This window comes from Lissotriton vulgaris, chromosome 7 (genome assembly GCF_964263255.1).
Source record: "Lissotriton vulgaris chromosome 7, aLisVul1.2, whole genome shotgun sequence".
Classification (NCBI taxonomy): domain Eukaryota; kingdom Metazoa; phylum Chordata; class Amphibia; order Caudata; family Salamandridae; genus Lissotriton; species Lissotriton vulgaris.
In genome coordinates, this window is record NC_141695.1 from 42,125,399 (window position 1) to 42,141,083 (window position 15,685).

The window sequence follows — 15,685 nt, forward strand, 5'->3', positions numbered from 1 at the left end:
CGCACTACCAACCAAAGGAGGAGTCACCAAGATACAAAAGACTCTCCAAGAGAAAAACAAAGTGCAATCATCCGAGCCCAACACCAGATGGCGATCTATTCATAATGTACCATCTGCAGCCCATATGCCTCGAACACTTATTTATATACAACAATTGGCACATGCACTACCTTTTATTTTTCTAGTTTATCTACTGAATCAACTATTCACACATCTTTGGGCAGTCACACACCCTCCACCGAACCACACACACATTCACTCTCCCATACAAATACTCAGTTAACTAATCAATAACTAACATAGACTTACACATAGCTAATAACCAACTGGAGAACTAGTTTACACAACAACTGACAAAGTGATACAGATATTCACACAGTTTAGTCACTATCCACTATATTTAGTGAGACACTATAAATTTTTAAAGTCCTCCATCCAAATATTTATTTTTATATATCCACTCATACTTCAATGCAAATTGCTATATATAATGCATATTTAAATAACGAAGCAAACCACATTCACTGGATGATGTCATCAGTGTTGTCATCATTGATGTCATTAAAGATGTCATCAGTGATGTCACTGACCATGTCATGACTGATGTAATATGTGACATCCTCATCAGTGGATTGCGGGTGCATGAAATATAGTTAGTACAACTAACTACATAGGAGCAATTTCAATGGTTTTTTAAATGCTAATTCCTAACTATATAAGGCCTGAAACCTATGTTTTTTTCACTGAATATATATATATATATATATATATATATATATATATATATATATATATATATATATATATGTAATTTTTAGGATACTTTTAGTAAAACATATTTTAACCTGTAAATGTAAGGGAAATGATCATTTTGTGCTCGATATTTTTGATGCAATATATCAGGTTTTCATATTGTGTCAGTGAACCTTCTTAATACCAAGATACCCTCCGGGGTGAGATGTGAGCTTTACAAATACCCATAACATAACATCCCCAGTACAAATGTGATCAGATATGAGTGCCCCGGTGCATTTAGACCAATTTATTATGGTTATTCATCTTCATTGTCATAAGAAACTTGAAGCCAGGTAATCTCCCAAAGAAATGAAATACTCAAACCTACAGCTGTCCATAGTGATACAGAAATGGTACTATACAAGAGGTCCGCAACCTCTAACCTGTTCATCATAACATACATTGACAATACATCAAGTGAATGAACAAGGGTACTGAAGCTTAAGAGCCATATTATGATTTGCCCTGGTTTGGGGCCATAAGCTTGGAGTGAGGGAGTTTAGGCAGCTCTTTAAGCTTTGAGATCGGGGTTCACTAAATTCTACGTCCATGATATACGCAGTTGGATTTAGTTGAACATTCCACTAGTACCCTGCACATCGGTAGTCCTAAATAACATTTCAAATTGTATGAAGTAATTACAATGACATACAATGATTTGGCAGGGAGAGAGCCAAGCCTAGTATAATACAGTTACATATTACCCTATCATCGTAAATCACACTCCCGTCAATGTCAGCAGGAACTAATATCTTCTATACCTTTGAAATCAGAAGAGGTGCTTGAAACCCGGATTCACTGCATGACCAAATTGTGCAATACAATATAATAATTTTGGGCCAGATGTTTCCGGGTTTTGCATTGACTTAAAACCACGCCAGCGGGCGCAAAAGTGAAGCAAAACCTAAGTCAAAAGGTTCAAAGGTTCAAAATAAGCTTTATTCGATATTTAGACAAATATCATATAAGCATACCTTATTATACATAGTTTAAAAAGCATTTATATAACAAATGATTGAGAATATTTCAGTTTAAAAAAGACATACAAAATTCAGGGAAAGTTAAAAGTCTGCGTTAAAAAGAAAGATAAAAAACAAAGAGGAGTAATTACTATCTCCAATTTCAATCTAAAGTTTTCCTAAATTTTATCACTAATTTTAAGAACTGTTCCATTTTGGTTGTCACCTCCTTATCTTCAAGTTCCTGTAGACGTTCAAAAGCAGTTTTACATGTCCTGATATTCCATCTCTTGAGTAAGGGTAATAATAGGGCTTTTCTCAAAATTCCGTAATACTTGCAGAAAAGGATAGTATGAATGTTAGATTGTTTTGAAGTAGTATCACAGGGACAGAGACAGGTGATCCGTGCCCAATCATTGCATTTTGGGAATGTTACATATCGATAAAAAGAGCCCATTCTGAATCTGGTGAGTAACATCCTTGAGTAGCACGGAGAATCTGATGATAGGTATGGTTGGAGCCCCTTGTGAGGTGTCACCCTTTGATATGCCAGGATGGTGTCAAAATGTTTTTGTTTGTTCCATCTGACTGTTTCCAGATGGGCCATTAAAGTCTTTCTCAGGTGTTTTCGCGAGATATTTTCCAGTGACCTTGGATCTGTAAACCACTCTTGATGCCCAATTTCAAAGAAGAAATTTCTCACATAGATCAGCCAATTAGATTGATTGGAATGTTTGGCCCCTTCCAAATTAAAAATATCTTGTAGCACCTCTCTATTAAAAGCAGTCTCAGGGGTAGTCCAAATTTTGTGCCAGAGAAGGGGGGGTTCAGATTTTATAGTATCTGTTATATACGGGAGATCCAGCTCAATGTGCATTTTGTATACAGAGGTTGCCTTTGAGGCAGCGAGCAGATACCTTAAAAATTGGTTTTCCAGAGTTTGTATCGGTGAGATGTTTTTATCTATGCCCCAGAGGCCGGCCCCGTAGATAGCAGTAGATGCACATTTTGCTTTATATATAGTTAGTAGTTGTTTAACCGGTCTGCCCCCTATCTTTCCCGAAAAATCCCGGAGACCTCCAATAGCTCTCATAAAAGCAAGTTTCCTCTTCTCTATTGCCGCTTTCCAGGATAGCTTTCTATGTAGACAGATTCCCAAATAAGTAAAAGCCTCCACTGTCTCCAATCTTTGGTCCTCAATAAAGATGGGGCATGGGTTTTTTTTTTGGCTTTTGTTACATAGCATGGTGTACGAATTTCCTATGTTCACTTTAAGGCCCCTATCGTTCAAAAAAGTCGTGAAAGCTGAAACTGCTTTTTGTAGGCCCATTCTGGTCTGGGATAGAATTGCAGCATCATCTGCATAAAGCAGAATTGGAATCGGTTGACCTCCTATTTTGGGGAAGTCACACTCGATGTTTTTGAGATGCTCGTCGATCGCATTTATATAAAGGGAGAAAAGCAGGGGAGCCAAAATGCACCCCTGCCTAACCCCTCTATTGATGTTAAAACGTGGCGAGCACTCTCCCCTCAGTCCAAATCTCACTCTGGCTCCTGCTTCACGGTACAAAGCCTTAATGAAAAGAAGGATTGATGGATCTATCCCGAAGTGATTTAAGATGTCCCATAGTTGGTCATGCAGGACGCAGTCGAATGCTGAAGTGAGATCTATGTATGTTATGTACAGACTGCGCCTTTTAGTGACTTGATTAGATGTAAATTGAGGACCTGTTCAATTGTACCTCTGCCTGACCGGAAACCATATTGTAGTTTCGAGAGTATATTTTTCTCCTCTATCCAGGTGGTTAATCTTTTCAGGATTATGCGTCCGACAATTTTCATTAAGGTATCGAGGAGGGATATGGGCCTGTAGCACGATGGCAAGTGCCTGTCTCCTTTTTTAAAGATTGGTATTACTATAGCCTCTCCCCAGGTTGGCAGGAGATTTGTGGTGTTTATAGAGTTTAGGACAGAGGTCAGTAGGGGAGCCCAGAATTCCATCTCTGCCTTATAGACATCTGCAGGGATTGCATCCGGTCCAGGGGCCTTCCCAGGAGGACTTTCTTTGATGGCTGATTCCACCTCCTCAAGTGAAAAAAGAATTTGGCAAGGACTCTCCCGAGATGAATTTATGATTAGTGGATCTGGGTTCAGGTTATTTAAACATGCGGGTTTAGTGTAGAGCTTCTGGAAATGCGCCGCCCACATCTCTCCATTTATTGCCATGTCCAGGTTCCTCTCGGGCATTTTTACCCATGGCAAGGGGGAATTGATAAGTCTCCAAAAAGCTGACATGTCCCCCGTCTCCGATGTTTCCACCAATTTCTGCCATGCTTCCTGTTTCAGTTCCTTTTTTCTCTCTTTTATGGCTAGGCGATATTGAGTTCTGGCCTGACGTATTTCTAATTGAGGTTTGGGTAGGACACGCAGCAAGTTCTTTAGGGAATTCAGTGCCTTCGTACATTTTGGATCAAACCACCCATTTTGAACAATGGTACCTGTTTTGAACTGTCTCGTCAAGAGTTCTTTCAAGGTGCCCTGAATTTTAATGAAAGCATTACAGATATCATCGGGGTTGTCCTTATTAGAAAGACAAATATAAATCTCCTCCCTCCTTTTGTTGACTAAGTTCTTGAGGAGGTTTTTTGGGTTGATTTTATCCCATTTGACACAATATCCGTTTTTGGCTCCCAGGATAATTGGTTGTTCATAAGTAACTTTATGTGAGTTCCGGCTCAAAGATGGTGCCGGTAGGTCAATGGTCATGGACAGAGGGTAGTGGTCACTGTGTGGATGGTCGAGGGTGTTCCAATCTCGAATTAACGATGCGTGTGCTTTTGAGAAAAATAGGAAGTCTATGATAGTGTTCCTGCCTCTGCCATGAAAGGTTGGTTTGAGGGGGCATGGGGTCTGAAGGAGCTCATTTGCCAAATGTAGGTTAAAAGAGGTCACAAAGGTGTTAAAAAGATCCCCTGACTTTGTATGCAAAAAGTGACTAAAGGTGGGAAAACCAGGGTCTGAGGCACATGTCTCATAAATGTCACAATCATCTCTTACTGTGTTTGGGCAGATGTGGCAGTTTAGATCACCAGCAAAAAGAATTGCACACTCTCCGCCCGAGGTTTCTTTAATCGTTTGCAGGGCTTGGTGTAAATTATCCAAGGCTTTCTCCAATTGGTCTACAGGCAGGTTGTTATAAAAGTTGATAATTAGCAATGACAATGACGGGGCGATATCCAATGCAATTATCTGGAAGGAATCTCTCAGTGATGTTTTTCTGATCCTCTGACCGACTGCTACACTAATGTAGGTGCATAGACCCCCCTTGTGTCTGCCCTGTTTAGTCACGGCAGCCGGTGAGTGGAATGTCTGAAAGCCTTGGAGGTGGATAGGTGAAATCTCCCAGGTTTCCTGGAAGCACAGGATGGAGTAATGATTTACCACCTTTAACCAATCCGGTAAAATAATTTTAGAAGAAAGTCCTGCTAGATTCCACGAGAGGAACTGCAAATTGCCAGTTTTTTTTCTGTCTGCCTTATTATTCGGGTGTGATTTGGCATTTGTATTAATGGCGAGACAAGTTTGTCTTTTTTCTTTGCCCCTGTCAATAGTTTGGTCTCTATTATTTGCCCCGTTAACTGGGGAGTTTTTATTTGGACCCTTTTCTGGATTAACCTGCATATGATAGGGGTAAGCAGTGGTACGCTCAAATCTCCCACTGCCGTCATTTACTTGCTTCTCTTGGAAGAGTCATTCTACGTCCTCCATACCGCAGAGTGGCTCAAAGAAGTTATAACAGGGTAAGTTCCAATTTGAGTGGAAGAAAGAGGGGGGTTTGACATAGCCCTGTGGATAAAACTGTGGGGTCGGCAGTTGAAAGAGATCATTTGAAGGGAGACATGTCTGATCTCTTACTCCCTGGCTAAGGTGATTATTTCTAAACTGCGCAAATGAGTGTTTAGGATAGTGAAATTTGTGTGGCTTAGAAGACATTAACGCTTCAGGGTAAAAGTAGGCTAAAGGTTTTGGCAGGATTGGTCCCCTGTGGAGGCCCGAGAACCAGTCTGTAATATGTGAAATGACCCTCGGATCTTTAAAGGTAACAATTACTACATCCCCTTCTATGTCTTTGGGACGAATACCAACCCAGTCGGTTCTTCTCACCATTATTATGTCACCATTTATATGAGGAGGTAGGGGCCTATTTTCCCTGAGCCAGAAAATCACCTTGTTTTTTAGGCTATGATGATTTTCGTATCCTCCTATAGTTGACAATGGTGCGACCCCCGTTAGAATGATAACGTTTTGTGATGCAGTCGGGGGTAAGTCGACATATCTTTTACCTAGACGTTTATCATGTAGCGCAGCAGGGTTGGTTTTTTCCCGGGTGGGAAGGGCATTGCCCATTTTTTCTGAAGCAATGAGAGAGTTGATTTGTGTCGAGTTTGCCTGGGTGTTAGAAGGCGCTTTTGGAGGGGGAGCTGGATTTTGGGTAGTTACTGACTTCTTTGAAGAGTCTGACGGTTGGGTTTTATTCTGGTTTGGCGCCGGAATTTGCTTCATAGGAATCTGGACTTTAGTCGATTTTTCACAACTAGATTTCCCCCCCCCCCAATTTTCGTAGTAGTGGGTTTTACTGTGGTGGTTGTAATTTTTGCTTCCTGTTTAGATTTGTCACCAGATTTTGACATAGAGTCAGGATTTGCTACTTGGGTTTGGGTCAGGGTCTCCGAGAGAGTGTGCAGTTGGGTAGCTATTCTTTTCACTCTCTCGAGTATTGGTGTTAGTAATGCCTTCACAAGATGTTCCATGGCATCTACAAAGTCTTTAATTGTGGGAGGGACGCAGGAAATTAATGTTTCACGTGGTGGTTTTGGTATTCCTTCTACAATTTGTAGCAGTTCTTTAGTGAGTATGTCCTTAGCCGAAGTTTCAGTTTTAGGGGTATTTTTCGTTGGGTGTCTTTTTCGTCGTTTTTTGGGTGGGGAGCGAATAATAGCCTGTTTCTTTTTGGGTTTTTGTTTCAATTGAGACACTTTATCTGTCTTTAATACCACTGGTGAAGGGTGGAACATGGACAACTTTTGTGTGACCTGGGATGAGGGAATTTCTATTATATCAGGCCCCACAAACTCCGCAATCTTTGGCAGGTTTGGAGTGACCAAGTCTATGAGGTCGGCGGGTGCCGTGGTTGTAAGATTAACAATTTTTAAAGGGGATGGGAGCAAAGATCCATTCTTTGGCGGGAAGTAGGATTGAAAAACTGAGGGCACGTTATCAGTATTCATTAAATCCTCTACCGTGATTTTTAAGGTGGAATTAAGTGGGCTAGGCTCAGGAGTAGGTGAGGGAACTGGTGTGAGAACGATATTTTTAAGTTGCTCTATTGATTGTCTCCTTGCAATGCGTCTCTCTGCCAAGGCCAGGTCTCTATCAATTTCACCATTAACTTTGGAGAAAAATTTGTCCAGGGGGCCAAAGATTGAGCTCCCTTCACTCGTAGGTTGAGCTTCGCTTCCAGGTTTCGCCATAATTATATGTCTTTTGGGTGAAGACACGGATTATGGGGGTGGCCCAGCCCTTTGCCCGGGCTTAGCCCCGGGCGTCCCGCTCGCGTCCCGCGACGCTGAGGGCTTCCTGTTTTATGCTGCCCCTCCCGGCGCGTATGACGCGTCGGGGAACGCGCCGCCGCTGAGCCTGTCGGGATTTGGAGTCCCGAGGCGGCGGCGCGGCTGGTGGCGGTACTTGGCGTCCTTCCCTCTTCGACTGCAGGCACAGTGTCCACTCAAGGACTCAGGGTCTCTCCGGTAATTGGCAATCTTTTCTCGTTGTCCTGGAAAAGGGCTCCCCCCGCTCCACCGAGGGCTTCCTGTTTTATGCTGCCCCTCCCGGCGCGTATGACGCGTCGGGGAACGCGCCGCCGCTGAGCCTGTCGGGATTTGGAGTCCCGAGGCGGCGGCGTGGCTGGTGGCGGTACTTGGCGTCCTTCCCTCTTCGACTGCAGGCACAGTGTCCACTCAAGGACTCAGGGTCTCTCCGGTAATTGGCAATCTTTTCTCGTTGTCAGAAACAAACAGTAACTCCCTAAAGCCCCTCTGGAACGGGTCCTGCTTTACCCACAAAAGTGGAGGGTTGGTGACCTTCGAACTCAGTGCAGCCGACGTGTATTTAGTGCCCCGACCTCACGGTGGCGTCCCAGGCTCATTCTCTTCAAAGCAAACACTGCCGACACAGACGCTGAAGTCATATTTATCAAGCCATACAACACCACCCTTCGTGACCCAGCATGGCTTGAGAAATCTGAACGCAAGGCAGCACATGGGTGGAATATGTGTTTTCCACGTTTCCACCTATGGATTTTAGAGTATTCTCAGATTTACCATGAGTGGTAGACCTGGGAATGCGTCAAAATGCTAGGCCTCCCCAGGCATAATGAGGGGAAATGCCTTGATTTCTCCTTGTTTTTTCCTCTTTCTATGTGTGTTGCATTCTGCCGCACACGAAGAAAGAAGGAAATACCTCTCAGGACCCCCTTCTGCACAAATACAATCCTGCCTACAATGCAGGCACCCTTGCGCCATGACACTAAGAAGCCTGCATTGGCACTAGGCTGCTAATTGTGCATCAGTGTAGGCAGAAAACAGGAATATGCATCTATATGGTACATTCCTGCCCTTCTTCCTTCATGCAGCACAGCAAGGTGTCTTGCTGAGCTGTGTGAAAGTTTGATAAATATGGCCCTTTATCTCCTTGATTATCAATTTTCATGTAGGACAAAAATTATGATCTTGAAGCAAATCAGTTTCAGCACGTACTTCCCCAAAAAATAAATTAGATGCAATCTCCCCTATGCATTGTGCCTTTCATGAGTTATATGTCACCTATTTATAACCAAGAACACACCACTCAAATCCTGGGTTCTCTGAGCTTACAAAATTTCCCATTTGCCTTTTTCCCACGAACCTATTTACTTGTACCATATTTTACGCACATACCTATACCTATCTATTACTGTGCCGTTTAGGTGAATCCAGGCCCCAGGTGTCTGTTTATAGCTCATACCGGTCCACAGATAGGCAGAGTTGTCTCTCTTGCTGTCAATGAGATCCTGTAATGAAAAGTTGTGATATAGTTTGTTTAATATATATATATTTTAAATAAATCTATTTTACATATAAATATTTAGCTTCACAATACTGTGGTAGTCGATATTCTCTGGCTGGCATTTTTGTAGAACAATCTTTGTGTTGTCAGTGCTCTAACACATGACATTGTCATGAACAGTATCTCATTACAAGAACGGAGGCCACATTATGCATTTTTCCTTTAATGCAGTCCAAGCAGCCTCTTACATCACAATATTAAAAGGTTCCAGAATAGAACAATAGCAACACATGAAAGGCATGAGCCATCAACAATCTTCCTCTTTTAAATGCGGCTCCAAGCAGATACGTTCATTTTCCTTCATTACCATTATTAATTTTTATCTCTATTTTGTGTATGGCTAAACCCTTCCTACTGCCTCTATACCGATCTCCAAATTATGGAGATCTCCCTACATCCCCTTCCCTAGTCCCATCCTTGCATGACTGACCAGATTAACCTGCCTTTTCTTTCAGCTTAGGTACTATTTCTAATGTTTTGAGTATATTTAAAGATTTTCAGATGTTTAATCGAACCTTAATATTTTGTTTGTGTAAACCATTGTTCTTCAATTTCCTCCTTGTCTACTTCCTCTTTAACTCCTGTTTTTCACCTCTTTCCACCGATGCAGGCCGTACACTCCAGCGCAGCTCTGCATCGCTACCTTTTATTATTTCGGATTTCATCTGTAAGTAGTTATTGTTTTACCTTCTTAGGGGGGTTTTAGCAGGAAATCCTCATTTAACTGGCCTTTTCAACATTCTATAACAAAATTAATTATAATAAGGGAGGAATTATTCTCTTGACATTCCTTCATCTATAAACCTTGTCAGTATTATTAACCCTTTCGATGCTGATGACGAGCTGGGCTCGTCATGGTGCACAGTGGTCGTGTGCTGATGACGAGCCCAGCTCGTCATAAAACAATGTAAAATAGCAATTTCCAGCACAGGAGGGAAATTGCCTTAGCAGCGAAGGTGTTAAGAGAAATCCTCTCTAATTATCTTTCATTAAAGGGCTTTACCACTTTTTACAAGTTAACATTTCCTATATACCATGTCTGACTCTGACTCAGACAAGGCTTCTGCCCCTACTCCTAACATAGACAACGAAGCCCTGCAAAAAATCCTTCATAAGGAATTGAGGTCCTGCATGTTTGAGACCTTAAGTAATCATTGTCTGCCCATTCAGTAGTTTTATAGTTTATGATTACACAGTCCCCGCTAATTTCCTTTTTACTAGGGCCCACCCACCCTACCCTTTGGGTTGAAAGGATCTGGCTTGCCCCACTTAGGGGGAATCCACAATTATGGACAAGCCAGTGTAAAATTTTGTTTTTAAGTGTTTCACTGTTTTCGAATTGGGAGGGTTTAAGTTTTGGGACATTGGCAAGAATTGCCACGTATGGCCTACTTTCTGGTGGAAGATTGATCACAGCAGGAATGATATTATTATAGTGACTGCGTGCTGGTGGATTCCCGCTTACTGAAGTATGACCCGTTGGCACTCCTCCTCTTACCCTGGAAGAAGAGGAAGTTGAAGGCCCATTGATGGTATTGCCTGGGGTATTGATATGTAAATTTGTAGGCTTACCGGGAGCTGCCGTAGGGGTCACATTTCTAGCGGATGGAACCTGTGATTTAGTTGTGTTAGTGGCAGTCATATTAGCCTTATTCACAGTAAGTACATTCAAAGGGGTTTGTGTAACTTGTGGACCCAGATGTTCAAGGATATCTAGTTTGGCTAAACCCAATTTCTCTAGGTTTTCCACCTTTTTACATATCTGCTCGAGTTTGTCATTTAGGGGGGCAATAAGGAGCTTCATAGCATCCATAATGTGACCCATTATAGACTCCCCATTGCCTATGAGACCCAAATTTGAGCTTGACTGTGATAGCTCTCTTCCATTGGTCTGTTCTAATAGTGGCAAAGTTACCTTCTTTCTTCTACCCCTTTGTTTGGCACACCCCCTACTTGGGGCCGGTAATTTTCTATTATGCATGCGTCTAGATCTGCGATGGACAGAGCCGTGATTGATCGTACTGTCGACACAGCTGTTATTAGGTGAGTCAATTGTGTGGGTAGGATCATCATTATCGCAGGAAATCAGGATTGCGCTGGTCTCAGGCGCCTTACTAGGCCCCGATTCCTCAGATGGTGTTGCAGTGATCTGCAAATTAGGAGTTAGGGACAACCGGCTATCCCTATCTTGAAATACTGCAGGAAGCGTGGGGGGATCTTCCACAAGGGTTGGCACGGCCCCGGGGAGACCTGTGTAAGATTGCATTAATATAGAATCGTTTGATATCGATGTCACATTTATATTATGTACATTACTGTCGGCAGGTTGTGATATCTGCTGGATTAGACAGGTGCTAGGTGGTAGCGACAATCGTCTCTCAGTATTTTCAATGGCGTTCGCTACCACCACGATTGTCTGTTGGAGCATGCGATCAATTGCAGTTAGCGTTGGTAACGGTGTTTTAGTTTGAGCGGTATTCCTTGTAACAGAGCGTGTATGGATGGGCGTTTTTTTTAGCCGTGTTCTTGGCGGTGGATTTGGGCTCCATGGGGGCCATTTACAGTATGCTTAATCAACAAATGTGTAAATACCTTAGCGATCGGTGGCAAATCGGCCAGGGGGTGATGCCCAGCCCAGACTCTTCAGGCCTCTGAGGGCCACAGAGGGCCCGCCCTTTACCCGGGCTTAGCCCCGGGCACGGCCCCGCGCGCGGTCCCGCGACGCGGGAAGGCCAGCCCCTTTAACGGCGCCTCCAGGCGCCAAGCCTCGACGCGACTTCCGGTCCTGTCGCAGAGGCTTCTGGGGACTGTAGTCTCTACTCCCCCGCTCTGCGGCAGTCCCGGTGTTGGAGGGCTGCGGCGGGGGGAGGAGACAGCAGGCGCGGTGATGGACGCTCGAGTACCTGGGCAAACGAGGCTGGCGGCAGGTCAGGATCCCAGACGGCTGACAAGCGTGCAGGTAGGCACACGCACTGGACACTGCAGATTTTGGCGCTAACACCCCGCTCCACCGCAAGGCCAGCCCCTTTAACGGCGCCTCCGGGCGCCAAGCCTCGACGCGACTTCCGGTCCTGTCGCGGAGGCTTCTGGGGACTGTAGTCTCTACTCCCCCGCTCTGCGGCAGTCTCGGTGTTGGAGGGCTGCGGCGGGGGGAGGAGACAGCAGGCGCGGTGATGGACGCTCGAGTCCCTGGGTAAACGAGGCTTGCGGCAGGTCAGGATCCCAGACGGCTGACAAGCGTGCAGGTAGGCACACGCACTGGACACTGCAGATTTTGGCGCTAACACCCAGACCTTAAGTCAGATCATGTCCTTAGCGGCACAACTTATCTGGGTGTCCTTAGCGGCACAACTTATCTGCGTGTCCTTAGTGGCACAAAACATCTGGGTGTCCCTAGCGGCACAAAATATCATAATGCTCTTTACAATATGGGAGAAAACGAATCTAATTATATAGAATCCTCAGACACACTTGATGAGTATGTCCTTGATCTTGATGAAGATGATAAAGAATTTTACAATCCATAAGAGGAACTCCCATCATCCTCTAAGGACATTATCCTTGACCCCTTAGGGGAGGAAATGTTTTCACCATTAAATCTGAAACACCCAGGAAGATCTGAGTGGTTCCCTCAGGACCACGTCACAAAATTCATAAAAAAATGAATAGGAAACCTCTTAGAAAGGGACACTCGTAACATCCTGAGAGCTGAATGCTCTAGACCTTCTACTGAGGATAAAAGCTGCTATACCCCCAATTTAGACCCTGAACTCATTAAATTCCTATTCAAACTTGGACGTGATCCAAGAAAAGGGATGGGAAAATCCCTGAAAGGGTGCCAAGACCGTCTTCTCGACGTACTGGGACCATTAGCCAGGATCCTAGATTCCGCAGAAGACAGCCACATCAATGGCACCCCTCTCAACACCAATCCCATCAGGGGATGGAGCCAGAGAGCAATAATTCTACTGGGTAATGCCAACGCTAGCATTAATGCAGAAAGACAAAGAGTTGTTTTGACTAAAACAAATCCCAAACTAACTGACATGGCCGATAAAGAATCCTTGCTAAACCCAAAAGGTTTACTCTTTGGAGAAGACCTCATTAAATCCTTGGGGAAATACGTCTCCACTTTCACTGCACTGGACCAGGCCCAGCAAAATATGTGCAGAGTTTTCAATCCTAACCTTCTATGGCGGGCCAGAAGACTGGGCCTCTCTTCCGGCCACTTCAATCAAAGGTAATTTCCAAGATCCAGTGGTTTCTGAAGAGGGTATCAGCAGTACAACTTGCCTCAATTCTACCCCGAGAGAATTAGAGGCCAATGCATCAGAGGTTTTAGACCCTGTGGAACCTTCATCTCAAACAACCCTGCAATTGAGAACTCTCTCCCCTCTCCCTTCTCCTTCTTTCCCCTAAAAACTGGGTGGCAGACTCGAATACTTCCTTCACAATTGGAGATTGAACACTCAAGATCCGTGGTTCTTAAACACTGTCAATGGGTTTATGATAGATTTGACTCACATACCTTTACAAACTTCTTTCCCGAGAGACAAGCCTCTCTCTCCAGAGCAACAAAAAAATAGTAGAGGAGGTGATCTCCTCTATGCTTCAGAATGGAGACCTGTCATAAACTTAAGAGAACTAAACAAATATTTGGTTTACATACACTTCAAGATGGAGGGCGTCCATCTCTTGAGGGATTTACCTAAAGAGGGAGACTGGCTAGTCAAACAAGACCTAAAGGATGCTTACTTCACCATTCCTATGGCCAAATCCCACCAACCCTTTCTTCAATTTGTCTGGAAAAATCACCTTTGCCAATTTCAGGCTCTCCCCTTCGGACTCTCCTCTGCCCGTTGTTGCTTCATCAAGGTCATGAGAGCTATTGCCTCGTCTCTAACAATAAGGGGCATTCGTTTAATCATTTACTTAGACAAAATTCTTATAATGTCTCAATATCCTTCACAACTAGCCAAAGACATGAAGACTGTGATGGAGCTCATAGAAAGTTTAGGATTCATCATAAACAAAATGTCTCCCTTTACTACCTTCAAAAAAGTTTACCAAAATCAGGAAAGGAAATAAGACACGTCCTGAAACAGCAAGACTTATCTCTGAGAGAGCTAGCCAGACTTCTGGGTCTCCTCTCCTCCTCCATCCAAGCCATCTTTCCCGGTCCCTTCAACTAACTGGTCCTCCAAGGGGTAAAGGCGAGAGCCTTCATGGCTGGGGAGCTTGCCTTCTCAATCAGAACACTGGTGGTATCTGGTCACAAGAGGAATCATCTCACCACATAAATTATTTAGAACTAACAGCTGGGCTTTACGCCCTCATGAGCTTCAAACACTCTCTCCAGGGGAAGTCAGTCATTCTAAAGATGGACAACATGTCAGAGGTAACCTATATATATTGTCTGGGAGGCACCAAATCTGCGGACCTCTCTAATCTAGCAAAGAAACTTTGGATGTTCTGTCTGGAACATACGATCGCTCTCAAAGCGGAATACCTTCCGGGAAATCGAACATTTCTGCAGACTGGAACTCAAGATTCCTGTTATATCACAGCAATTGGAAACTGAATGTTTCCATGTTGGGTACCCTAAACAAGATCTGGGGCCCTCTAGAGATAGACTTATTTGCGAGCAGACTAACCTATCATCTGGAGAACTTCAGCTGGATGCCCGACCCGGGTGCTCTAGCAGTCGACGCCTTACTACAAACTTGGAAAGGAGCCAAGGTGTACGCATTCCCTCCCTTTGCCATGATTCAGAGAGTTCTTCAGATAGTGAGACAGGATCAGTGCTTCCTTGTTCTAATAACTCCCTTTTGGCCATCCCAAGCATTGTTCCCCACCACTCTAGAACTAGCTTGCAACCCCCCCTTTTTATTTCCTACCCTAGAGAATCTTTTTGCAGACATAGATGGAGGAGTTCACCCCTAATTCAGAACAGGAGTTTAACTCTTCTTGCCTGGAGAGTGTTAGGAGATCTAATGAAATCTCAGGACTTTCTGCGACAGCTGCAACTCTCCTCAGAGAGTCTTAGGCCCCAGGCACTCACTACAGATATAACAACATATAGACAATCTGGGTTCGTTGGTGCCTGGATAGGAACCTGGATTCCATGGAAGCACCTATTGTTGACATAGTTAGCTTCCTTGTTAAACAATTTGATAAAGGCCTCACCTATAGTACTATCAATTGCTATAGATAGGCTATTTGGGATGTCAAATTAATCCTTGATCTTTTCAATAACTGGACTGTTAATGCTCCCCTAAATAAAAAAATTAAAAAACCTTTCCATTTCCATTAAGCTGGCTACTCTACTATGCCTAATCTCATGCAGAATGGTCTCTGATGTCAAAGCCCTGAAGATTACAAATAGATCTTATAACATGTTCGGAGTCAAATTTGAGATTTATAGAAGAACAAAGACTATGACTGACTTATGTCCAAAAGTTTGCGTTGTGGGCTGCATGAGAGAGTATGATCGCAGAATGTTTGCTCTTCGCCCTCAGGATGTTAATCAATTACTTATATCCTTTGTTAACCCCCACAAAGGCATCACCTCGACCTCTATTGCTAGATGGGTTAAGACTTTTATGAGCTTAGCAGGTATTGATTGAAAGAAATTTCAAGCTCACTTCCTTAGAGGGGTGCTATGGCCAGTAAATCTCTCTAGTCTAGAGGTAAGTTGGACCACATTCTCAAAGCTGCTGACTGGTCAAATGCTAGCACCTTTGCGCGTCATTATTGCAAGCCTATTG

General features: G+C 43.7%; 1 protein-coding gene across 1 annotated transcript in view; it reads right to left on the reverse strand.

Annotated features, from left to right (window-relative positions):
- Positions 1 to 15,685, reverse strand: part of LOC147700655 (killer cell lectin-like receptor subfamily F member 1) — a 181,294-nt gene that overhangs the window by 114,785 nt on the left and 50,824 nt on the right. The window contains exon 5 of the mRNA XM_086928465.1: positions 8,750 to 8,862. Coding sequence (XP_086784591.1) covers positions 8,750 to 8,862 — 113 coding nt within the window. The remainder of the gene's footprint in view (positions 1 to 8,749; positions 8,863 to 15,685) is intronic.